The sequence below is a fragment of the Cotesia glomerata genome, linkage group LG2 (genome assembly GCF_020080835.1).
Source record: "Cotesia glomerata isolate CgM1 linkage group LG2, MPM_Cglom_v2.3, whole genome shotgun sequence".
Taxonomy (NCBI): domain Eukaryota; kingdom Metazoa; phylum Arthropoda; class Insecta; order Hymenoptera; family Braconidae; genus Cotesia; species Cotesia glomerata.
The window spans coordinates 4,332,969-4,357,340 of NC_058159.1; the positions used below are offsets into that span (position 1 = coordinate 4,332,969).

The 24,372-nt window shown below is 27.3% G+C and overlaps 3 protein-coding genes across 7 annotated transcripts; 2 read left to right on the forward strand and 1 right to left on the reverse strand.

Moving 5' to 3' along the window:
* Positions 1 to 1,174: 1,174 nt before the first annotated feature.
* On the reverse strand, positions 1,175 to 9,070 carry LOC123259419 (cGMP-dependent 3',5'-cyclic phosphodiesterase-like). 2 transcript variants are annotated; one of them, XM_044719930.1, is made up of 11 exons: positions 8,870 to 9,070; positions 8,336 to 8,467; positions 7,838 to 8,085; positions 7,658 to 7,767; positions 7,449 to 7,588; positions 5,818 to 5,995; positions 5,431 to 5,612; positions 5,286 to 5,288; positions 5,016 to 5,200; positions 2,801 to 3,353; positions 1,175 to 2,192 (listed from the first exon to the last, which is right to left on the reverse strand). In XM_044719930.1, the coding sequence occupies exons 1-11, from the start codon at positions 8,972 to 8,974 to the stop codon at positions 1,851 to 1,853; spliced, it is 2,178 nt and encodes a 725-aa protein (XP_044575865.1). In that variant the 5' UTR covers positions 8,975 to 9,070; the 3' UTR covers positions 1,175 to 1,850. The 2 variants fall into 2 exon arrangements, with proteins under 2 accessions (XP_044575865.1, XP_044575866.1); XM_044719931.1 differs by lacking the exon at positions 5,286 to 5,288.
* Positions 9,071 to 10,561: 1,491 nt separating this feature from the next.
* On the forward strand, positions 10,562 to 13,997 carry LOC123259450 (serine/arginine-rich splicing factor 7). Of its 2 annotated transcripts, none has more exons than XM_044719991.1 (4): positions 10,562 to 10,793; positions 10,981 to 11,387; positions 13,318 to 13,506; positions 13,672 to 13,997. In XM_044719991.1, exons 1-4 carry the CDS (start codon positions 10,785 to 10,787, stop codon positions 13,703 to 13,705), a joined length of 639 nt encoding a protein of 212 aa, XP_044575926.1. In that variant the 5' UTR covers positions 10,562 to 10,784; the 3' UTR covers positions 13,706 to 13,997. The 2 variants fall into 2 exon arrangements, with proteins under 2 accessions (XP_044575926.1, XP_044575927.1); XM_044719992.1 differs by having other exon boundaries at positions 10,563 to 10,793; positions 13,318 to 13,515.
* A 535-nt stretch (positions 13,998 to 14,532) lies between these two features.
* Positions 14,533 to 19,954, forward strand: LOC123259423 (serine/threonine-protein phosphatase 6 regulatory ankyrin repeat subunit C-like). 3 transcript variants are annotated; one of them, XM_044719939.1, is made up of 4 exons: positions 14,533 to 15,243; positions 16,367 to 17,130; positions 17,225 to 17,568; positions 19,197 to 19,954. In XM_044719939.1, exons 2-4 carry the CDS (start codon positions 16,373 to 16,375, stop codon positions 19,754 to 19,756), a joined length of 1,662 nt encoding a protein of 553 aa, XP_044575874.1. In that variant the 5' UTR covers positions 14,533 to 15,243; positions 16,367 to 16,372; the 3' UTR covers positions 19,757 to 19,954. The 3 variants fall into 3 exon arrangements, with proteins under 3 accessions (XP_044575874.1, XP_044575873.1, XP_044575872.1); XM_044719938.1 differs by having other exon boundaries at positions 14,534 to 15,243; positions 16,258 to 17,130; XM_044719937.1 differs by having other exon boundaries at positions 14,534 to 15,243; positions 16,282 to 17,130.
* The last annotated feature ends 4,418 nt before the right edge of the window (positions 19,955 to 24,372 follow it).

Below are 24,372 nucleotides of genomic sequence, written 5' to 3' on the forward strand. Positions count from 1 at the left end.
CAAATTTCATGATTGTAAAGGTGGACCATCTAAGAAAAATTTCCAATTTTTTGGATGAGTAATTTTCGGCCGAATCATTATTCGGATAGATGAGTATTCGGATGAATATACGTCGGAACAACCCTTTTTCGAAATCAAATTAATTTTAACTCTTGAGGAATATAAGATTTATATTTACTTTTATTCGATAACCCGGTGTTTTATAATTTACAAAATTGTTTTTCGGCTGTTATTCTATTTAAGCTAATGTATTTTATAAACTTTGAATGTAGCGGAATTTTAAATTTTCTAGAGTTTTAATAATTTGGAATGTTGTCGATCTGACTAGTTGACCGCAACCCAAACTTATGGAGGGTAGAGGTACTTATGGATTCAAACTATACATATTCTTATATACACATATACGTATATACGTATATATAAATATATACTTATATTTTTACATTTTAAAGCGTCAGATTATCATTACGCTAGTCATCAAGTACTTCTTAAATTAATAATTAGAAAAAAAAATTATTTTTTAAACAATTTTAATTTTATTTGACATTTGAAAATCTATAAAATTTCAACAATTAAAGTTTATTTTTTATTTTCATTGAAAATTATTTATTTGCGCGAAATAAATTAAATTATATCGTCTTCATTGTGAGTCACGTAATCCAAAATAGCGGCATTCGGTACACTCGTGATTCGTTTGTTAACAATTGGTTATATTTTTTTTAGTGGAAATTATTTATTTATTATTTTAGTTGTAAATAAATTAGCAACATTTAATTGAAGAGATTGATGATTGGTGGTAGTAATTTATTTATTTAGAAAAAACAATTTAGAAATTAATAATGAGCGACTTTCATTCATCTATGAGATGTATTTCACCGAATGCAAGGTAGTTAATCAGTAATTCATCAATTTATTTATTTATTTAAAGATTTTTGTATTGTAATTGTCAATGACTTTTTCAGTATGCTGACACTAATTTGTTTGTTATTAAATAACAACAAACAAAAAAAAATAGTTATTTAATAATTTCTTATACCGGTAATATTATTTTTGAACTTAAAGTTATCCGATATAAATAATAGGTGATGTAAAAATTTATGTCTTAAAAAAACATCATCGATATCGATAATGTATAAAATATATTTTGAATAAATAAATATAAAACCCAAAAATGAATTTGACAAAAAACTATTTATTGAATTTTTATAGATTACATCAAAAGATATTTGAATATTTAATAATAGAATAAAGAATAAAAATGTAGATTATTAAATTTAATTAAGTTTGTTTTTTCTACACTACTAAAAATAATATCTACTTATTTGATAAATAATAATTTATACAATGTAAAAGGCGCCAGCGCTCTGAAATTTATATTTTTGCACTATAATTTACTATAAACTATTAGTTTAAATATTTCTATCACAACAGCAGCGATACTTTAGAATGTTTATAATTTTCATATTCATTAAAGACAGTGTAATCATAATAAAAATAGCTGTAAGAGTATTCTAAACATCTAAAAATAACAAGCACTTTTTAATTTATTATCGCTAATAAAAAATATAATTTAAAATATTTATATGTATACGGAGTATTCTATGAAAAATCTACCACTTAAAAACCTTTTTTATTATTTTCTTGAAACCTTTACTAATTATTATACTTAATAAGAGCCTTAAATAAAATTAAAAAAAAATAAAATTGTCTTATTGAATACAATAACTAGTAGAAATTCATATAATCATGAAATACAAGCTGTCGAAGTGGTTGATTTAGCGTGCAGTACCTCATATATAGATTTTTAGTATTAATATATATAATATAATGTGTATAATATTTTATTTAGTCTATGTCGGCACTGTTTGTGTGTGGTAGGCAGTCAGAATTTCGTTTTCAATACTTGGATCCAAAAGTATATCCATTCCTTTTATTCCTATTTCGCTGTATCTGTGAAATATAGGTATGGCAACTCGCCAAATTTCACGGTTTCGTTTTATTGCTTCAACAAGACAGTCGGCAGTAGGAAATAATGTAGATAAATTTTCAAATAAAGGCAAAACAAGATTTGTTATAAATTGTACTTGTAAATCTGGTATTGATGCTCTTTCGCGATCCATCATTTCAATTGGGGCAGTGCCCATACTTTTTTCTAAATCTCCCTGAGAAAAAAATTCGTCGTATATTTGTTCCTAAAAATAAATAATTATAACAATTAATAGTTCTCGTTTATACTAAAGGAAAATCTTTAAGGGGGATAGCCACTGTACCCGCATGGAAAAATATATGCAAATTTTTGACATATATATTTCTCCATGCGGGTAAAATTTCAAAAAAAAATTTTTTTTTTTTTAATTTATCGAAGTTTATATATTCAAAAATATGTATCTATAATTTTACATAAAAATTTCGAATATTTTTCGAATTATAGTCATTTTTGTAACAGCGTCTGGTCTCATCTGTAATTTGCATAAATATGAACCGATTTGCAACTTTTTTTTTTCCGTATTCGTTTATTCAGTAGCTATAGTTGTACGTAGAGGATTTTGAAAATTTTGATTTTTAAGATTTTTTAAGGCTGTTTTAATCCAAAAAAATGAGAAAAAAAGGAAAAAATTTTATGAAAATTAATTTAGCAGATATTTGATAATTTTAAGAATTTTTTTAACAAATAAATTATGGCAAAAAAAAAGTAGAAAAAAAAATTGACATGTAAAAATTTTAAAAAATAAAAAATGCAATTTTTTAAAAATAATTTTTTAAAAAAATCTATTTGTTAAAAAAAATTAAATATACTTACAGCAGTTTTTTTGGACGTTTTCCAATCCTTCGTCTGGTCGTTTAAATCGCAGCAAGTCATCAACATGGCATGCAAAAGTTTTTGATGAATCGGATCTTCATTACTGAATCCTTGCTTAATCATTTCGTCTTGCTCATCAATTGAACGAAAGTGCGATGCCAAATCAGTGGCAAGAATATTGTTTCGAAGTAAATCTAGGGCCTCGCTGTATTCATCACTAGTAAGATTTTCAAAAATATTACAACCTTCGGTATTGAGAATGCACATAGACTGTGCTAAATGGTGTCGTTCCATCACGGAACCCTCCGAACTATAAAGACTCGCTAATACAGTACCACACTGCGTTTGAAATGAATTATTGGTCCCTCTATGGTCAATATCGTGGCACAAGCCTGATACAAGAAAAACTAATGACTGGAGTCGAGTCATGTAATTATTTTTAACAAGATTTAAATTTTTGATCATCAAATAAGCAAAGTGTGCGACAGAAAATGCATGGACCCAATTGTGATAAGGAGCATCTCGGTATCCTTTCTTCACGTAAAGTATAAATCTGAAAATTTATTATAATGCTATTTTTTATTATCTATATTATTAAGAGATTAAGAAAAATTTTGTGTCTAAGATAGTCATATGATAAAATCGGTTTTTTAAAATGAAATTTAGTGTCATGACAAAGGTCTTGACTTGAATTTGTACCTTTTCAAGGTTTCATATCATTCTCTCATGTATCTTGTGAACGATTGACATTTTTAAAGATATAAGCTCACCCCGACATTACACTCATCGAAACCTTTCATTTAAGTACCCACATCAATTTTTCATATATATATATATATGAAAAATATATCAAAAATGCATGTGGGTACTCAAATGAATGCTCTTGATGAGTATAAGATCGGGATGAGCTTACATCTTCAAAAATTTCAATACTTAAGAAAGTACAGTGGAATTTAACATAATTAAGAAACTTCCTTGTTTCTTGAGAACTATTGACATTTTTAAAGATATAAGCTCATCCCGATATTACACTCATCGATACCTTTCATTTGAGTACCCACATCAATTTTTTATATATTTTATATATTAATATATTTCACAAATACCATATATATAAAATATATGAAAAATGCAATGTGGGTACTTAAATGAAAGCTCTTGAAGAGTATAACATCGGGATGAGCTTATATCTTTAAAAATTCATGATATTTTAAGACCTATCAGATAATATATTAGTTAAAGTTTTTATGCCATATTAGGTCAAGTGACTAGTAGATTTTTTTATTCAAGCCCAAAGATGGATGGTCCATCTTCCCTTTTGTTCGAGAGCTATATTCTCTCTTCCCATTAGTTCGATGGATTTCCATCGAACTTGAATAATAGTAAAGCTAGAAGCTTGTGGTATCTGTTCGAGTTATGTAGATGTTCATTAAGTGAAAGATAGTGAAAGAAAATTGAATAAGAGTAAAGACAGACTGAAAAAATAATTGGGGTTGGTTTCCAAGCCAGGAATCGAACCTGGATCTCCCTGATAACATGTCAGGAGCTCTACCGGTTAAGCTACCGGGCCCCCTTCCACAATCACCTTTCACAGTTCACTCTTATACTCTCGATACTTACTAACTCTCCCTTCCATTTACCCAAACTACTGTGTATTCAAGTTCGATAGATTTCCATCGAACTAATGGGAAGAGAGAATATAACTCTCGAACAAAAGGGAAGATGGACCATCCATCTTTGGGCTTGAAAAAAAATCTACTAGTCACTTGACCTAATATGGCATAAAAACTTTAACTAATCTTTAAAAATATCAATAGTTAAAAAATTACAGTGGAATTTGACATAATTAAGAAACTTCCTTGTTTCTTGAGAACTATTGACATTTTTAAAGATATAAGCTCATCTCGATGTTACACTCATCAATACCTTTCATTTAAGTACCCACATCAATTTTTCATATATTTATATATATATTATATATATGTATATATCAAAAATACATGTGGGTAATCAAATAAAAGCTCTTGATGAGTGTAACATCGGGATGAGCTTATATCTTTAAAAACGTCAATAGTGAAGAAAGCACAGTGCAATTTAACAATAGCCATTATTAAATAAAGCAAAATTTTATTTATTTATAGTTCACAAATCACGGCAGTCACATAGTGACTGCAAAATTGCTAGTTAAAAATTAAAATGAAAAATTTTTTATTACCTAGCTAATGTTTTTCGTTTTATTCTCCACACTGTAATTAGATCAAGTTCATCAAACATTTTTAATACATAGCAAGGCGTATGTTGATGCGGGATATTACGAGGCGTAAAATGGAATTTATCAAAATCTTTAGGACTGTGATCATCTCGACAGTTGAGTAATGCTTGAACCGCTTCTTCCTCTACCTATAAAAAGGAATAATCAATTAAAACATGGTCTAATAATAGCTATTCATATTCCATGACATTTAATTAATAACTCGAACAATACCTGCTATGGTTATCGATTTGCGTGAGTAAACAATCGGTTAATTAATATCAATTATGACGTTTAAACTTTTATTACTTAATTACACGAAGCAATAAAAAAAGAAATAATGATAATAAATTTTCATTCAATAATTTCAAGTACTTACTTTCATATGGTACATCATTAATTCGTTGCTCAGTTTACTTCTTGCTTGAGAGTCTTGAATTTTTTTATAAATTATACTATGCATTATAGAAATTCCACAATAAATACTAAAAGCTGTAGCAACTTCCTCATCACACACATCGAAATACAGTCCATTTATTTTGTTACACAATTGAGCTACTCCTGAAAATTAATTAATAATATTTGGAAATAATTTTAATTAAAAATTCACTTTATAAATAAATAACTACACAAATTAAATTAAATGTTCAATAGCGTGACAACCGGACAAACAAATGCTAATCGATATATAATTTGCTTTTAATAATCATGCATTAATTTATTAATAGAATTATAAATTTAAAAAAATAAATAAATTATTCTTTACCGATAATTTGATTTTCATCACGTATAGGAAAGCATAAAATATTTCTCGTTTTAAATCCTGTCACTTCATCAATTCCGCTGTAAAATAATGGATGTTCATAAGCGTTTCTTATGTTTATTAGTTCTCCTGAAGTTGCCACGTGACCGGCTATTCCTTGATTTGAAGCTATTCGCATTTCCTGAACATAAAAATTTTCTTTAAATTAATTCAATTTGTTTAATGATAATCTATATTATTAAGAGAATAAGCAAAATTTTGTGGCGAGTGTATTTATATGATAAAGTGGGTTTTTTATAGTTAAATTTGGTATCGTTGAAAAAGTCTTGACCTGTAGTTGTGCCTTTTAATGGTTCATATCATTCTCACTAATATTCAAGTCATGATAATAAGTAGTTAGGCTGCATTCGAAAATGCTCCATCTTTAGATATATAATTAAGAAATTACCTTATATCTTGTTAAATATTGACATTTTTAAAGATATAAGCTCATCCCGATGTTACACTCATCAAGACCTTTCATTTGAGTACCCACATCAATTTTTCATATATTTATATATATATATATGTATATGTCGGAAAAGCATTATTCGTTTATTCAATTATTTATTAATTTAGAATAATTAAAATATAACACTGATCTAAATTTTGAAATATAATGTACGCTAACTTGTATAAACAATACTACGATTAATTATCCAAATATAATTAATATACAAGGTAAAAGCGCTGGGGAATAAGACCGAGAACGAATCCAGGGTCAGCAGGATATATTCGATGTCTTTACTTGATCAATGCTCAACGAGAACTACTCGTCTCAGTACCCTAAGTACTTCTTCTCTCAAAAAAGATTTCGACAGCCCTCATTGTCTGTCGATATCTTTAACTGTATACTTTTTACTTCTATCCTGTGACCTCGGCTGTGTTTGGTGACCATTGTCACTCCGGACTCAAGCCCATCGCCATAACCATAAAAATTATAATCGGCTTAAGTTACAAATAATTGTTAAATATTCTATGATTTACAATTTTGCTTAAAACTAACAGACAAACTAAAATATTGGGAATTTCCCTATCTCTAGGAAAACCCAGCTCGATATTATCTCCGACATATATATATATATATATATATATATATATATATATATGAAAAATATATCAAAATGCATGTGGGTACTCAAATGGAAGCTCTTGATGAGTGTAACATCGGGATGAGCTTATATCTTTGTAAATATCAATAATTAAAAAAGTAAAGTGCAATTTAACATAATTAAGAAACGACCTTGTATCTTGTGAACTATTGATATTTTTAAAGGTATAAGCTCATCCCGATGTTACACCCATCGAGACCTTTCATTTGAGTACCCACATCAATTTTTCATATATATATATATATATATGAAATATATGAAAAATTGATGTGGGTACTCAAATGAAAGCTCTTAATGAGTGTAACATCAGCAGGATAAGCTTATATCTTTAAAAACATCAATAGTTAAAAAAGTACAGTGCAATTTAACCAAAGTCATTATTTAATAAAGCAAAATTTTATTTATCTATAGTTCACAAGTCACAGAAGTCACATAGTGACTGCAAGGTTACTTTTTTTAAAATTATGTTAATTTTATAATTACATCCGATGTTGAAATTCCATCGAAAACTTTAGCGACGAGTTCATGATGCTCGTGGTCTATCAAAAACAATGAGCACCTCTCAGCATTAGTTAATTTTCTTGCTTCAACCATTATTTCTCTTAACAAGTCCGGCAGGTCACCTAAAGTTATAAAAAAAAATTGTCAACATTGAAATAAAAGTATTAATTTAAATATTTATTTTTAGTTACCTAAATGAGTAAAAAGTTTTCTTGAAACAGTAAGTAAATCTTGACATTGAACTTTCAACCGCGTTTCTTCTTGACATCTCAAAGCATTTAACAACATTCCCAAGCAATATCTAGCAATTAAAATTTAATATTTATTCTATAAAACAATTAAAAAAACTTTATATGCATTTATATTTGTACCGAAAACATTCTTCGATAATTTTAATACAAATATCTTCAGTGTCTTGATCCTCAGGGCAATTGACCAACGTAACAATTAGAGCAATATACTGCTCGCTAGGATGTTCAATAGGAATACTGAGTAGTGTATCAGGTACCAGTTTACTAACAGAGTTTAAATGTTCTAATAATTCTTGGTCCAGTTCTGTACAATTAACTTTCAACGACTTTCTTGATTTAATAACCCGGTGCAATACATGATCGTTTGCCTAACAAATAATCCAATTAAATAATTTATAATTATCTTATATCTTTTACAACAATTATCTATTGAAGTTAATTTAATAAAAATTTGATTAATTTTTTGTATTTACTCAGGCGAAAAAAATCATTTTGATTTAATGTAATTATAAATAAGAACGATAAAAGTAAAACTATTAGACTAAAGTACTTAAGTTAAAAGAAAATTTTAAGTTTTCTCCTTTTACGGTAAATAAAAAATAATTCCAAGATGATTACATTAGATTGGCTTATAGGAATTCTTAATCCTCTGTCGAGTATTTTTTCACCCACGACATGAATCACCATTTCCTCAGATTCGGGTAAAATAGGCGCAAGAAAAGATATATTAACTCCAGATTTTGATTGAATCTACAGACAAATAAATAACCAATAAATAATAAATCATTTTTCTTTATCAGCTGTCAAAGTATAACTTATTGATTAAATTTCAATCAAATTCCTACAATTTCATTTAACTCAATTCGATAAAGTAAACAAATAAATTTCTTATAAATACGTTATCTATTTTTATTACGTAATTGATTGTTTTATTTTTTATTGATTGAAACTTTTGTAACAATAAAAAATAATTTCACATTCATTTACATTTTTATTAATACTTTTAGATTCTAATTTTACGTAAACATCAGTTTGTATAATTTTATGACACAATAAATTAATTAATCTATTATAAATAATTTTCTTACATAACAATCTATGATATAATAACAATTATTAGTATGAATAATTAAAAAATAAATAAATACTTACATATTTGTTTAAATTTTTTTGCATAATACTGCAAGGCAAGTCAGCGAGATCTTGAATTAGAGAAAGCATTTTTTCAGGTGTCGTAGACTCTAATTGCAACGTCATTTTGCTGTTTTATTTATTTATTTTATTATTTTAAAAACTTTAGATGACAGTATAATTTATTAGATTATTTATTGCTTCTCATTATTCAAGTTTATAAAGATTTTCAATTATTTTTATTATTTATCATCACTAAAACCATTTAAATTTTTTAATGGAACTTTATTTTGACAGTTCATGATTTTTTTAAATTGTTTTCTACTTAGTGAGGTGATTAAAAAATTTGTTTTGCTAATACAAAATAATCCTGTCAAGTGCAAGTAAGAAGTATTATTTCGTATCCATTTACACTGCGAAATGCTCCGCGATCAGAGGATTACTGACCCCGGATAAAAAGGCAAATAAAAACAAACAATAGCATACCTATATCTAGTCGTACATATGTATACATATATATCTACTTATATATGTGTGAAATCGATTAGTCGGAATCCTAGTCTCGATTCCTCGAATTTTGACATCCGAATACGCATGCGCGGGTATTGAAAATTTACTTTTTAGTTTATTTTAATGGTTTTTAATGATTATTACTTAAATAAAATTTCATTTTTTAAAAACAGTAAAACAACATTTTTTTTTTAGATAAATTGACGAAATTGACAACATAAAAAAATTTTTTAACATGTTTATTAAAAAACACTTTTAATATGAAAGTTAAATTAGCCGACATCTAAAAATTTTTAGAATTTTCTTTTATTGAAAAAATTATTACAAAAAAATAAAAAATAAATTTCATTTGTAAAAAACTTTAAAACTGTAAGTGCAATTTTAAAAAAATATTTTTTTGTTTTAATTTAGTTATAAAAAAAAAACAAAAAATTAAAAACGTCGGCTAATTTTAGTGTTATCTTTTAATTAAAAAAATTATCGAATTTTTTATGACTTTAAAGTTAGCAGTCGCTTGACCATTTGTTTAATTTTTTTAACAAACAAATTTGTTCCTAAAAATTATTTTAAAAAAATTTCATTTTTTATTTTTTTCAATTTCTTCATGTCAATTTTTTTTTGCAATAATTAATTTTTTAAAAAAATTCTTAAAATTATCAAAAATCTGCTTAATTAATTTTTACAATTTTTTAGATAATCATAATTTGATAAACTTAAATTTTTTCAATATAAACTTAATAAAAACGCTTATGAAAATTAAATTAGCCGACACTAAAAAATTTTTTATTGTTTTTTTTAAATTAAAAGTTAGAACTAAAAAACTATTTTTAAAAAATTCCATGGATAATTTTTAAAGTTTTCTACATGTGAAAATTTATGTTTTAATTTTTTAAAAGTTATATTTCAATGAAATAAATAATCAAAATTTTCAAATGTCGGCTAATTTAATTTTCATAAACACTTCGCTTATGAGGTGTGCAATTAAAAGACATTATTTTTAATAAAAAATACCATTATGATGACGCATAACATTATTGATTATTACCTAAGTAATAATAATGTCACAGTCACGTTTTCAGTTTTGATTAGTCCTAAAAAAACGCGGTAAATTCAAACCAACCAATCATAAAATTATTTATCAACCACTTCTGGTCCGCGCGATAGTTATATCGAGTTTCCGTCGCTCATTGTAAGCGACGCGCCGCCATTTTGTAAGCAGCCAACGGAAGAGACCGGACAGAAAAACGGAAATTCATCAATCGCATAAGGCATAAGCACGCGATAGAAAGTACACGGAATCGTGTTCATTAAACAAGTTTGTTAAAATCAATAAATTTATTTAGTTACAAAATTACATCAGTAGAATACAAATATTATTTTTTCAACTACGCGTATGCGCTAGATAGCGTGTATTAAAAGCATCACAATGAGCCAAGTAAGTAAAAATAATTAATTAATTAAACCCAGCCAGCATTGTGCTTTTTTTTTTCATATATATATATAAACTAGTGGCCTTTAATCATTGAAAAACACATCATATCTGTTTGCAATTACGCAACAAACAATTTTCGGAGTAAAGTGAATCGATTACAAATAAAAATATTCAATAAATTTATTAACAGATGTCTCGATACCCGTCCGACTGCAAAGTCTACGTCGGTGACTTGGGCAGCAACGCCACAAAGCAAGACCTCGAGGACGCCTTTTCATACTACGGACCACTGAGAAACGTGTGGGTAGCCAGGAACCCACCAGGATTCGCATTCGTGGAGTTCGAGGACGCACGAGATGCCGACGATGCTGTTCGTGGCCTTGATGGACGGACCATCTGCGGACGCAGAGCCAGAGTTGAGCGTTCTAATGGAAAACGTCTGATGCGAGACCGCGGTTCTCGTCGCGGTGGCGGTGGTGGTGGAGGCGGAGGCGGTGGTGGCCGACCATTCCATCCAGAGGACAGGTGTTACGAATGCGGAGAACGTGGTCATTATGCCCGCGACTGTCCCAAACACAGGGGTGGCCGTAAACGCAGGTATGTTTAATTTTAAAACAATTTTTTAGTGTTTGAGTTTTGTTCTATTCCTTGAAATTCATGAATCCATTAAATGATCAGATATAAAAAAATAAATAATATTTTGATTGCATGTTTAATAGGGTGGCGGAAAAAAACTATTTTTTTTTGTCTCGAGTGAAAAAATGTCAGTTTTTGATGTTTTAAGAGCCCTCTCCAAAGAACAGCTCAAAAAAAATTTTTAAGAGGTCGCTCCAAATTTTTTTATATTGAAAAAATCGAAATTTTTTTTTTTTTTTTTTTTTAATTTTTTGTCTTGTTACGTCATAATTTTATAGACAAAAAAAAATAAGTTCCTGAAAGTTTCAATTCAAAATTTAGATTTTGAAAGGTCGCTCATAATTTTTTTTTAATTTCAGAGACAAAAAATGCTAATCCTATTAAATAGTCACTAATAAATTAAAAAAAAATTATGAGCGATCTTTTAAAATTTACATTTTGAACTGAAACTTTCAGGAAAACCTTTTTTTTTGGTCTATAAATTTATGACGTAACGAGAAAAAAAATTAAAAAAAAAAAATTCGATTTTCGACTACTTTTGAAGTTTAAAAAAATTTAGAGCGACCTCTTAAAAATTTTTTTTTTAAGCTGTCCTTTGGAAAGAGCTCTTAGAACATCTAAAACCAACATTTTTTCACTCGAGACTCGAAAAAAAAAAAAAAAATAGTCGGTTTTTTTGCGCCACCCTAATGTTTGATAATTAATAAAATTGTATCTGGTCATTTAGTAAATACTAATTTCATTATTCATTTGCATTTTTGTTTTATTTCGGGTGATAATGGAAAGTTATAAGTAAATGATGTAAGTCAAATGATTATTTAAAAAAATATTAAAACAATTGGTGAGTAAATTAATGACTGGAGGTAAAAAGAAAAAAAAAATTGAAATCAATTGTTTGGAGTTATTTGTTGCCGATGTAATCCTCCCCGTTATTTATAGGAGATGCGGCTGAGCAGGCATACGCATGTGTGCAATGCAATCGCAACCGAGATACTCGCGAGATTCGCCATTGGGGTTCACTTTGTGACACACACACTGCGTAGATTACAGCGTAGAGCACCTACCTACCTACTATTGGGGTTTCCTACTGCACGTCTGCAGGGCCAAGAGAGCGCCAAAATAAACAGACACATGACGACTGACGGGGGTGGCTAGTGTGTTGTTTTTGCTAGCACACTTCAAATACTTCCACGATAAAATATTTCGATAATATTTAACAAACAAAATAATATATTACAAAAATAACTATTGAACTACTGAACATCATCCATGACAGACAAGAGAGCTAGCGGCACACTGGCACCTTCTTCTGAACTCAGAATTACTCACGGTGTTCCTTCCTTTTTGCTTGCGAAGGAGTCAAAAAAAATATTTAATAAAACGATCTAGCTCCTTCGTCATCGTCTTGGTCGTCTTGGTCGTCCCATCTAGCTACTCTGCCTTCATTCATCTGACCCTCGCGTGAATTCACCTACATAAGTCTGCTTGTCTCTGCTCTTCTCCCCACATTCTGGTTATTGCCATCGCGTGTACTTCTGCTGCCTGCGAATTAGTCTGCCATCAATTAATGGTATAAAAATATTTATGACGAAAAACAAAATCAGGGTTGGATATTTGGTACTGATGATGATCAATTAATATCAGTATTTTTTATTTATTTATAATTTTTTTTTTCAATTATTTTTTTTTTTTATATATTTACTGTTAATGTTAATTAACTAAATAAACCCTTCAAGTACATACTGTAACACTTGGCTAATGTCTGCCAGTCTTAGAAGAATTATTACGTATAAATATATTTTTTATATATATTTAAAAGTGATAGGTAACTTCGAATTAAATTTAATATGAATATTATAAACAGTTGTAATAATATAAATATTTATTTTAGGTCATTTTCACGATCGCGTTCGCGATCACGCAGCAAGCGCTCTAGATCCCGCTCATCTTCTCGCAGCCGGTCACGTAGCCGTAGCGGCAGACGTGCCAAGTCGGCCAGCAAGGGCCGATCTGAATCTAAAGATCGTAGCCCACCACCGCGTCGATCCCGCTCAAGATCGGCTTCAAGATCTCGCAGCAGGTAAAAATGGTAAATATTAAACAAGTGGTTCTTCAAATGCATTTTTAATACTCTTTCAATAATCTGCCATTGAGGAACCATTTTTTATTATTATTATTTTTTTTTCTTTTCTTTCTGTTATTAAATTTTACATTTTAAAATATAACACACATTTTTATTTTTTAGGAAATCTAATGGTGACCGTAACGGAAAGTTTTGAGTAACACAATTTCATAATAAGGATCTCAAGCTTTTAATGTTACTAATAATTATTTACTTAACAATATAATTTTAGTTTTATGTGTTTTATTGTCATGTAACTCTGAGCCTTTATTTAGTAGGCGATTCTGGAACAATACAACAAGGTAATTGTTATTGTTCTTCATTTTTCTCGTAATTATTTTCACTTCAGTAAGTATATACTGAAGAATAAATATGCATTAATTATGTGTTAGATGAAATAAGTAAACATTTAATTGAAATAAAAATTTAAAATACACTTTCATACAATATTTATTATCTTTTAATTTCATTTATCTATTTAATAAACCTTCCATTTTATTTTAGTAATAAATATTATTATTATTAGCTTAGAGTTGTAAGTAATTGGACATTTAAATAAGTTTATTGCCAAAATAATTACATCATTAAAATATAGATGTTAGTTAAATTAATATCAAGTACTTGTAATTAAATTTGTGTGATAATTAGTTTATTTAATTAATTTTAATTGTTTAAAAAATTTCAAAGAAACTAATTATCACACGAATTTAATTACAAGTACATTTAATTTATATTAAATTAATTTTTTTAAATTTTATTTCATTAATTTTAATTGTTTAAAAAATTTTAAATAAAATTTTTAAAAATTAATTTTTGTAAATTTTATTTCATTAATTTTAATTGTTTAAAAAATTTTAAATAAAATTTTTAAAAATTAATTTGATGTAAATTTCCAACAGTATAATGTTGAAATAATTAATTGACACTATCAATGTATTTAAAAAAAATAATCTTAAAGCGTGGTCTATTTAAAATAAATAAATAAAATAAATTAACAGATGTCGGGGTGATATTTATATCTATCGATAGGACAGCTCGTATCTGAAATCTGAATGACGATCAGCATGTAAAGCTTTAAGTAAACGTCTACTGAAACCTAAACTAGATATAGAAGTATATAAGTAGAGGAAGACACTCATGAATACAAGATACAAGCATTGCGTAAAACATAAATACTCAGTGGGGTGTCTTGTATTTTCTTCTTGGAGTTTTACTTACTCAGTTACTCATGCACATACAATACTTAGACTTATATAGTTAAGTTACTCATCGAGTATTAAGTATATTTTTATTTTACAAAAGCACTTTTTTTTAATCCCCGTACCGTCAGTTGCCTTTGGCTTTTGCTTAGTTTGCTGATATTCTGGGTGTAGTAGTTAGTAGTCCCGTGTAGTGTATTTGTAAAGAAAACGCAAACATTCCATTGGTTGCCGGCGCCAATGGTGACTTCTGCACGGCTCCAAGTTGTCGTGGGAGTGGAGAGTGGGGTCTGACAAGATCACCACCACGACGAGTAAAGCGAGACCAATACTACAAGAAGGAGGTGTAAAAATGACCAAATAAAAAGGGGAATGAATTTAAAGAGAAGAAAGAGACTTCGAAGAGGAAGTAGAAGAAGTTAAGCCGGTTAGAGCAGTGCAATCGAGAGCTCATTCGCTTTTGGAGCATATTCGCCTGTTGCTCCCTTTTATTTACGTGTGTATTTTTTATTATTTTTAAATATTTTTATTTTTTATTTTATTTTTTTCTTCTTTTAAATTATTAATCATATTAATTAAAATTAAATATTAATAATTTATTTTACAATAATGAATTATTAATTTTATCAAGCAATTACATGCCAAGGCGTCAAAATTTAAGTTCAAGTGCGAATAAATTTTATTTATTCTCGAGTTTGTGAAAAAATAATAAATAATCCCAAAATTAGTCATAAAAATAAAGTTAGCCGACATCTAAAAATTTTTATGATTTTTTTTTTTATTAAAAAATTATTGAAAAAAAATAAAAAAAAATTTTTTCGTTAAATTAAAAACTCCAAAAACTATAAGTGCAATTTTTTAGTTATAATTTAATAAATTAATCAAAATAAAAAAGTAAAAAATGTCGGCTAGCTTTATTATTATCTAAAATTAGTCATAAAAATAAAGTTGGTCGACATTTAAAAATTTTTATGATTTTTTTTATTAAAGAATAATTACAAAAAAATTTTTTCATTTGTTAAAAACTTCAAAAACTATAAGTGCAATTTTTTAAAAATATTTTTTAGCTATAAATTAATAAATTAAGCGAAATAAAAAAATAAAAAATGTCGGCTAACTTTATTATTATAAGTTTTTAATATTTTGATTTTTTTTTAATAATTAAATTAATTTAATTCTAATTAGAACAAAAAAATATTTTATAAAAATTGCACTTAAAGTTTTTCAAGTTTTTTATAAATGAAATTTTTTTTTTTAATTTTTAGAAATTTTTTATTGCAAAAATTACAATTAAACAATTAAAAAAAAAATTCATATTTAAAAAACTTGAAAGACTATAAGTGCAATTTTTTAAAAATATCTTTTTACTTGTAATTTAATTAAAAAAAAAAAAATCAAAAATTTTTAAACGTCTGCCAAGTGTCATAATTTGTTTGCAATAAATTTTTGAATAAAAAAAAATTTTTAAATGTCAGCTAACTTAATTTTCACAATAATAAAATAATAAAAGTTGTTACTTTGGGGCACTTAACAGGGTCACGCTTTACTCAAGTGTTTAGTGGATTTTATTCAAGTGTATCTAAAGTGGAATTTAAAAATTATTATCACTATTTTTTAAGAGAACAATGACTGCCGCGTGTACAGATGAGACACTTTTGTGTCAACAAATAATTACTACTAGTTCAAACAACTCGACATTTTTTGAAGTCCAAAAAAATGATTTAGATAAAGAATTGTTTACAGACAATAGCAACAGTGATAGTAATAATACAACAAAAAGCTTAGCTAATGGTGAAGATAAAATAGAAAGAGCGACTGTAGATGTAGATGTGGAGCCTTGTACGAGACAACTGGATATATATCTGGAATCTCGTGGAATCCGGACGTGGGACGAGCATGAGTACACGTGCATCGGAGAAGCCGCGTCGTCGAGCAGCCTAGAGAGCACAAGCCACGAGTTAATAAGCGAGGGAAACTCATCCGGATACAATTCATCCGGTATTGACGATAAAAGTAAACGCGACTCTGATTCTATTTCAACTTCTAGCAGAAGCGACTCCGGAGAAATGAACTGCGTCGCTTCTTTGATCACCAACTCGATAAAGGACATTGAAAATTCGGTCAATAAAGTTACTTTGAATGACATTGAGCTGAAAAAAGTTAAACGTAAGATAATAAATGTAAGTAAAAAATGTGCGAGGAAAGAAATAGACCACGAGGGGATTGAGATTTTTCACGAGGCTGTCAGGATTGGAGACGCTTCTAAAGTTGAAGAGCTGGTGACATATGGTCTTATTGATGATCTTGATGAGCCTGATTGGAATGTTTCTGGTGATCCGCCGCTTCTTGTCGCTGCTACTAATCATTCTTTGCCGATCTTGGGGTAAGTTTTAAATTTATCTATTTTATTGAGATATTTATTATTATGATTTTGTTTACTTGCGAGGATTGTAATGAGTTTTTTTTTTTTATTGAAGCATATTGTTGGCAAGCGGGTGCGATGCAGGCGCACGTTCGCCTCGAGGAGAAACTGCGCTACATCGAGCTATTCTTAATGGAGGACCTGGTAATGTTAAAGAGTTTGTTAAAGAGTTGCTGGAGAATGGATGCTCGCCGAGTGTTAAAGAAGCTGGAGGTGGTTTGACAGCACTCCACATTCTTGCACGACAGCTAGCACACATGCAGCCGTCAAGAAGTCTTCACTATAACTTTGAAGAAGCTCTAGAGACACTTTCGATTCTTGCTAAAGCCGGCGCGGTCAACGATAAAGATCATCAAGGACGCAGTGCGCTACATATTTTAGCTTCATCGACAATACTTGGTATTTATTTTTGTTTTTTTCAGACTAAGCATTTTTTTTAGTCAAGTTTTAAAAAATTTTAATTCTAGAATGAGTCGTTGAATTTTATTTATTTACTAGCAACTTTGCAGTCACTATGTGACTTCCGTGACTTGTGAACTATAAATAAATAAAATTTTGCTTTATTAAATAATGACTTTTGTTAAATTGCACTGTACTTTTTTAACTATTGATGTTTTTAAAGATATAAGTTCATCCCGATCTTACACTCATCAAGAGCTTTCATTTGAGTACCCACATGCATTTTTGATATATTTTTCATATATACATATATATATAATATATATAAATATATATATATATATATATATATATATATATATATACATATATATAATATATATATAAATATATGAAAAATTGATGTGGGTACTCAAATGAAAGGTCTCGATGAGTGTAATCTCGGGGTGAGCTTATATCTGTAAAAATGTCAATAGTTCTCAAGATACAGGATCATTTCTTAATTATGTTAAATTGCACTGTACTTTCTTAACTATTGATATTTTCAAAAATATAAACTCATCCCGATGTTACACTCATCAAGAGCTTTCATTTGAGTACCCACATGCATTTTTGATATATTTTTCATATATACATATATATAATATATATAAATATATGAAAAATTGATGTGGGTACTCAAATGAAAGGTCTCGATGAATGTAATGTCGGGGTGAGCTCATATCTTTAAAAATGTCAATATTTCACAAGACACAAGGTCATTTCTTAATTATATATCTAGAAATAGAGCATTCTCGAATGCAGTCTAAATACTTATCGTCATAAATTGACTATTGGTGAAAATGATATGAAACTATGAAAAGGCACAACTTCAGGTCAAGACTTTTCCAATAGTACCAAATTTAACCCATTTTATCATATAAATACACTGCGGCCAAAAAATTTTGCTTATTCTCTTAATAATATAGATTTACCAGATGTACACGTGTAGGTCGTGCCCCATAGAGTTGACAATAGATCAACTGTGCATGGGACTAGTTACAACAGTTATTACAGTATAGAAGTCTTATACTTATAAATATACATAATATTAAAATATTAAAAAGAAAAGGAAAACTATTATTATTATTTATATCTTGAAGTAAAAGTAAAAATCACTATCACAAATAGTACACTGAGAAAAAAAAGTACTACTCTTGAGAAAATTTTCTTGTCTCAATAATTAATCGAATTAATTGAATTATTTTTTGTTTAATTCAAGTGAACTTATTCGTTTGTTAATCTATCAAAATTAATGCCAATATTTTATTATCATGATATATATTGATATTCTTTTGTCAAAAAACCAAAATTTATTTTAAACGATTCTTTAGCCAAGAAATTTTTTTCTGAACAAAAATTTTTTTTTTCTCAATGTACAGAAATATGCATATAAAATAAAATTTTTAGTTTGAATTATAATTATGAGTTTTAAACCAGTGCATCAATTTCTTTTTTATATATTTCCTATCGCCGTTAATATTTTTTAAACTACTTGATAAAATGTTGTAGAATTTAAATTTATTTATTTATTGCTGATATCAATGAATTGAGGAGAAATAATTTTTTTTTTGTTTATAAATTTGCAGATAGTAACAACAAAAGAGAGATAGAATTATTGATAAAAATACTACTAGAAGCAGGAGCTGATCCGACTTTAAAAAATGATCGTGGTGAAACAGCGCTTCATGAATCATTAGAATACGGTGCTTTGAATACTGCTGATATATTAATGCCCCACACACCGATTGGAATAATATCACGGTATGGTGAAACGCCTCTCCACATTGCAGCGAGAAAAAATCATACTGAAGTGGTGGGTAAATTACTGAAAAATGGCGAAGATCCAAGTATACAAGATGCTGGTGGTAATACTTGTTTGCATCTGGCTTCGGCTCGAGGTTTCCATCAAATAGTATCATTAATAGTGACCTCGCCGCTAACACAACTTGAAAAAGTTAACGATGAAGGTCTTACCGCCCTCCAAGTAGCTGCAGAAAGCGGTTTTGTTAACGCTGTTAAAATATTGCTCAAAGCCGGTGCAAATCCGGCTCTAATTACTAGTAATTGTTCAGTACTACGTCGTCATCCTGATATTTCGATAATTATCAACCACGAATTGACAAAACGTCGTCAACTTGCTACTTAATTTTTTTTTACTTTTACTATAATACATAATTAAACAATTAATTAATTCATTCATTAAATTTTAAAATTATTCTTCTCTTAATCTACAGTGAATTTTTATTTTATATATTGTGATAATAATAACAGTCTACTTAAACTGGTATACGTGTAAAATCACTAATTGTACGGTTTATAAATAAATTATATTGATAAAATTCAATCATTTTTTTTTTTAATAACATTGTTATATATATTTTATTATGCATGGGTCGAAAAGACGCACAAATAAATTTTATGACATTTCTTTGGTTTATTATATTTACAATAATGTATAAAATAATTGTATACTACATGTTTATTTTATCATATTAATTATTATTATTAAAATACGACTTGGCGTGATCTATTGTAGCGTTTCTTTTATTATTGTATGTGATGGTTACTTCAATTAACCACTTTTCATCATCATCAATAATGAGTACATTATTAAATTTGTTCATTTATATACCAAATATTCAACTACTCATTGCAGTGTGTGATTTCCGAGCAACTATTTTTTATTAAAACTAAAATCTTAAAAACTTGAAATGAAGGGTAATTTTTTTTTGGTATTTTACTTCTAGGTGGGAAAAAAATAATTGCTCTAAAAAAACACACCTTTGCATTATATATTTATACTAATAATAATGTGCAATCAAATATTCTTAAGGGGGGAAATATGTGTACACGGAAAGAACAAGATGACACTAGATATCATCCCAGATTATACAGAGTGAAAAAAAATTTCAGATAGTAGCTAGTATAATCCAGATTACAATGAATATAATCCAGATTATAATGAGTATACTCCAGATATCACGCAGTATAATCTGGATTTTTTTTTTAGCTATTATCTGAAATTTTTTTTCACCACAGATATCACTGAGTATAATCTGGGATGATATCCAGTGTCATCTTGTTCTTTCCGTGTAGAAGACCGTTTTAATTAATTTTTTAAGGTATAAAAAATTAATATTATTTATTGAAACTATCAGGTTATTTTATACATATATTGATGAGTATTTTTTCGTATTAAACAACAATATAACTTAACAAATAGCGGAGATATCAGCTGATACACATCGTAGGATGTTATCCAACTTAGCAGTTGGTGTGCATTATGGAAGCCACAATTTTTATCTGAAATCAATGGCACAGAAATATTACTTTTTTATATGTGTATCTTCTATATGAACCTCAATTCCAAAGAAAAGTAAAAATTTTCATTTTTTAGAGGGCTTTGAAATTAAATTGTGATTTTTTACCATTTTTTAATACATTGTTTATTAAAAAAAAAATAGTTTAAATAAAAATATCGCTTATGATGGAGGTTCATATTCAGCGTAATTGTATAAAGAAAATTAATTTTTCCGTGCCATTAATTTCAGATAAAAATTGTGGCTTTTATAGTGCATACCAACTGCTAAGTAGGAAGACAACCTACGATGTGTATCAGCTAATATCTCCGCTACTTTTTAAGTTATATTTTTGTAAAATATGAAAAAATATAAATATATGTATAAAATAACCTGATAGTTTCAATAAATAACATTAATTTTCATACCTTAAAAAAATAAATAAAAATTCAGCATGAAAAAGTCTTTCCACACATATTTCCCCCTTAATTTAAGTTTAACACTCATACAATTTACTTATCATTATTATATATATGTTTAAGATCAACCATGAGAAATTTTCCTCATAGAAAAATAAAATATTTGCCTCTAATGCTCTATATAATCTTAAAATATATATATATATGTAATATGTGATTATCGCTGTCTCTTTGTTTATATTAATAATTTTTTTGTTTTATACTTAATTAATCGATGATGTGATGTCATTGTTAGGTCTTTTATGTACTTTTGAATGTTGTAAATTTGAGAGCATTGATAGACAGAATCTTCCACTTTTTTTTTTTAATAATAAAATAATAAACTTAAAAGTGGTTGATTTAGTTTAAAACGCCCAATAAATTTTTGTTTTTAAATTGAAACATAACATTTGTGGCAAATGACATTTCACAGCCATTGGATACAGTTACTGCAAATAATATATTTTTGCAGTCTCGCTTGATACAAAATACATTGCGCCACACATTATTTACAAATTCTTAAAATTATTGCACGATACATTCAACTTACAATGCAATTTTATTTTTGTCAACTACTATTCGTGCGTTTTTTTTATTATATGTACTAATTGTAAGTATAATATACATATATATAATTATTTTCATTTTTGCAACGCTTAAAATTTTAATATAAACAATTTTATAATTTAATAAATCGTTACTAATTCTACAAGGTAATTAGTTTTTTGTGTGATTTTTATCCACAGGAATAGAAGAAAAATTATCAATATAAAAATATTTAAACTTAATTTGAATAATAAATTTTTAACATATTTTTTAAATACGTCAATAAATTAATTGTTATATTTTAGTTAATTAACATTAATTATAAATATGGAACATAATTCCGTAATCTTAAATTTGTAATTTCAGCTCACCGTAATTGCCTCAATAGATAAATAAATAAAAAATATTTGGTATTTTAAATGATTGTAAATTAAAGAAGTGAATTAAAAATCTGGATCAATTGCAATTGCAATTGTTTTCACATATCTTAATATTTTATTTATCTTTTAAATTAATCATTTGGTTCTTGTTTTATGTTTTCGTTCATGTTCGTGTTAACTTAAAGTCGGAATTAAAAACAATTATATATAATCACATCGTTTAAATAAATATAATCAGACTGACGTGAGTGTTCGTCAAAATGGAAGATTATGATTTACAACAATTTTCTATAATTATTATTATTATTTCCGTAATTTTAGTACGTTTGTAAAAAACTTAGATCATTTTTTTCTTACATAGAACATAATTTAACATTCAACTTTGTTTTTTTTTTTTAATATCAATGTGTTATATCTCAACAATAATAGACTTTTCGTTTATATTTTTTATTCTATAAAATTTTTTATGAAATATTTCATTTTTGGCACCAATTACTTCGTCTTTTATTTTAATCCTAGAAAATCGAGGGGCAATTATTATTTACAGAAAAAATTTTTCAATACATTTATTTTATATTCTCATTAATCTTGAGCATTATTTTCTTAGCTTTAATTTATAGTTTTTTTCTTTACGATAACTGACAAAACTGAATGGAATTTTTAAATCAATGACCTTCGATTCTAGTCTTATCTGTTGATTCGTAAACAAAGATAATTATGTAATGAATTACTTTATTTACATGAATCAAAAAAATAATTTTAAAACACTGAAAATTATTAGCTAAAAAATTTAATTTTTTTTTGTAATAAATTAAAAAAATATTTAATTGAGTTTAAAATTTTTCTTTCATTAGATAATACGGCTGCCCAATTTTAAAACACAGTAACTGGGAAATTTTTATACTTGATTTTTTTTAGTATTGCTGCATTTTTTTATAACTTTTAGATCTTAATTTCAAGTATTTTTTCTTAAAAATATTTATATTCAAGTATTTTCTGTTCATAAATTAAATTTGTCATCAATTTGGCGGGCAAACTTTTTTTCAATAAGAAAAATTGAAAAAAATTTTTAAACATTAGTTACTGTGTTTTGAAATTGAGCAGCCGAATAGCTTATAATAAAAAATCTTAAGCAAGTGTGAAATAATAATGACCCCATAAAAGAAATTTCACACGATTCTTGTAACCTGATAATCTAGGTTTAAAATTACGTATACAACACTGCGTTTTTACAATAAAGCTATCATACAAATGTCTTTATATATCTAAATATATATTTGTCTCATTTAAAAATTAGTTAAATTAAAAAAAAAAAATAGCTGCGAATATTTAAATCTTGTAAATAACATATTTGAATGTGTAACAATTGTTATAACGAAAATGCATTTTAAATATAAGTGTACATAAATCCAACATAACAGTGAAAGCTTAAAACCATTTCACAAATTTAGTCGGTCAAGCTACAACTGTCTTAGTAATGTGCCTTAATTTATACAATTTATTATTATATTATCATTTTTGTTTCTCCACAATTGAGGAAAAATTTTACAAACATGTAATTACTACAGGCACATGATTTTTTTTTTAAATATTCTTTTTCTTTATGTTTTTCATTACCCAAATTAATAAAAAATACTATACATTTATACCTTTGTCCTTTAAACACATACAATTTAACTTCTTCAAAAATTTATGTTATTAGCATTCAAAAATGTTTCATTTGAATGAACAAGCTACCTTCCATACACTTTGCAACAGCTATTTAAATATATATTTATTTATTTATTTATTTATATATACCAATAACGTGCATTTTCGTTTTACACAATCTATCAGTTATATAATTTTCTCATATTATCAGATCTTTTTCTTATAGTTTAATTGTGCAGGCATAATAATACCATTATAAGATCATTTCGTTGAATAATCGAGATCCTTCGAATTCTCGATTAGAAAATTTATTTTTCCAAGGAGACCCTCTGATAAAAATCATTTTCTTTTTTAACCAATTCTCAAGTTAAATTAAAAAATTTACCTGAGGTAGCTCCCGGGACCCACCTCGAGTACGCATAACATATT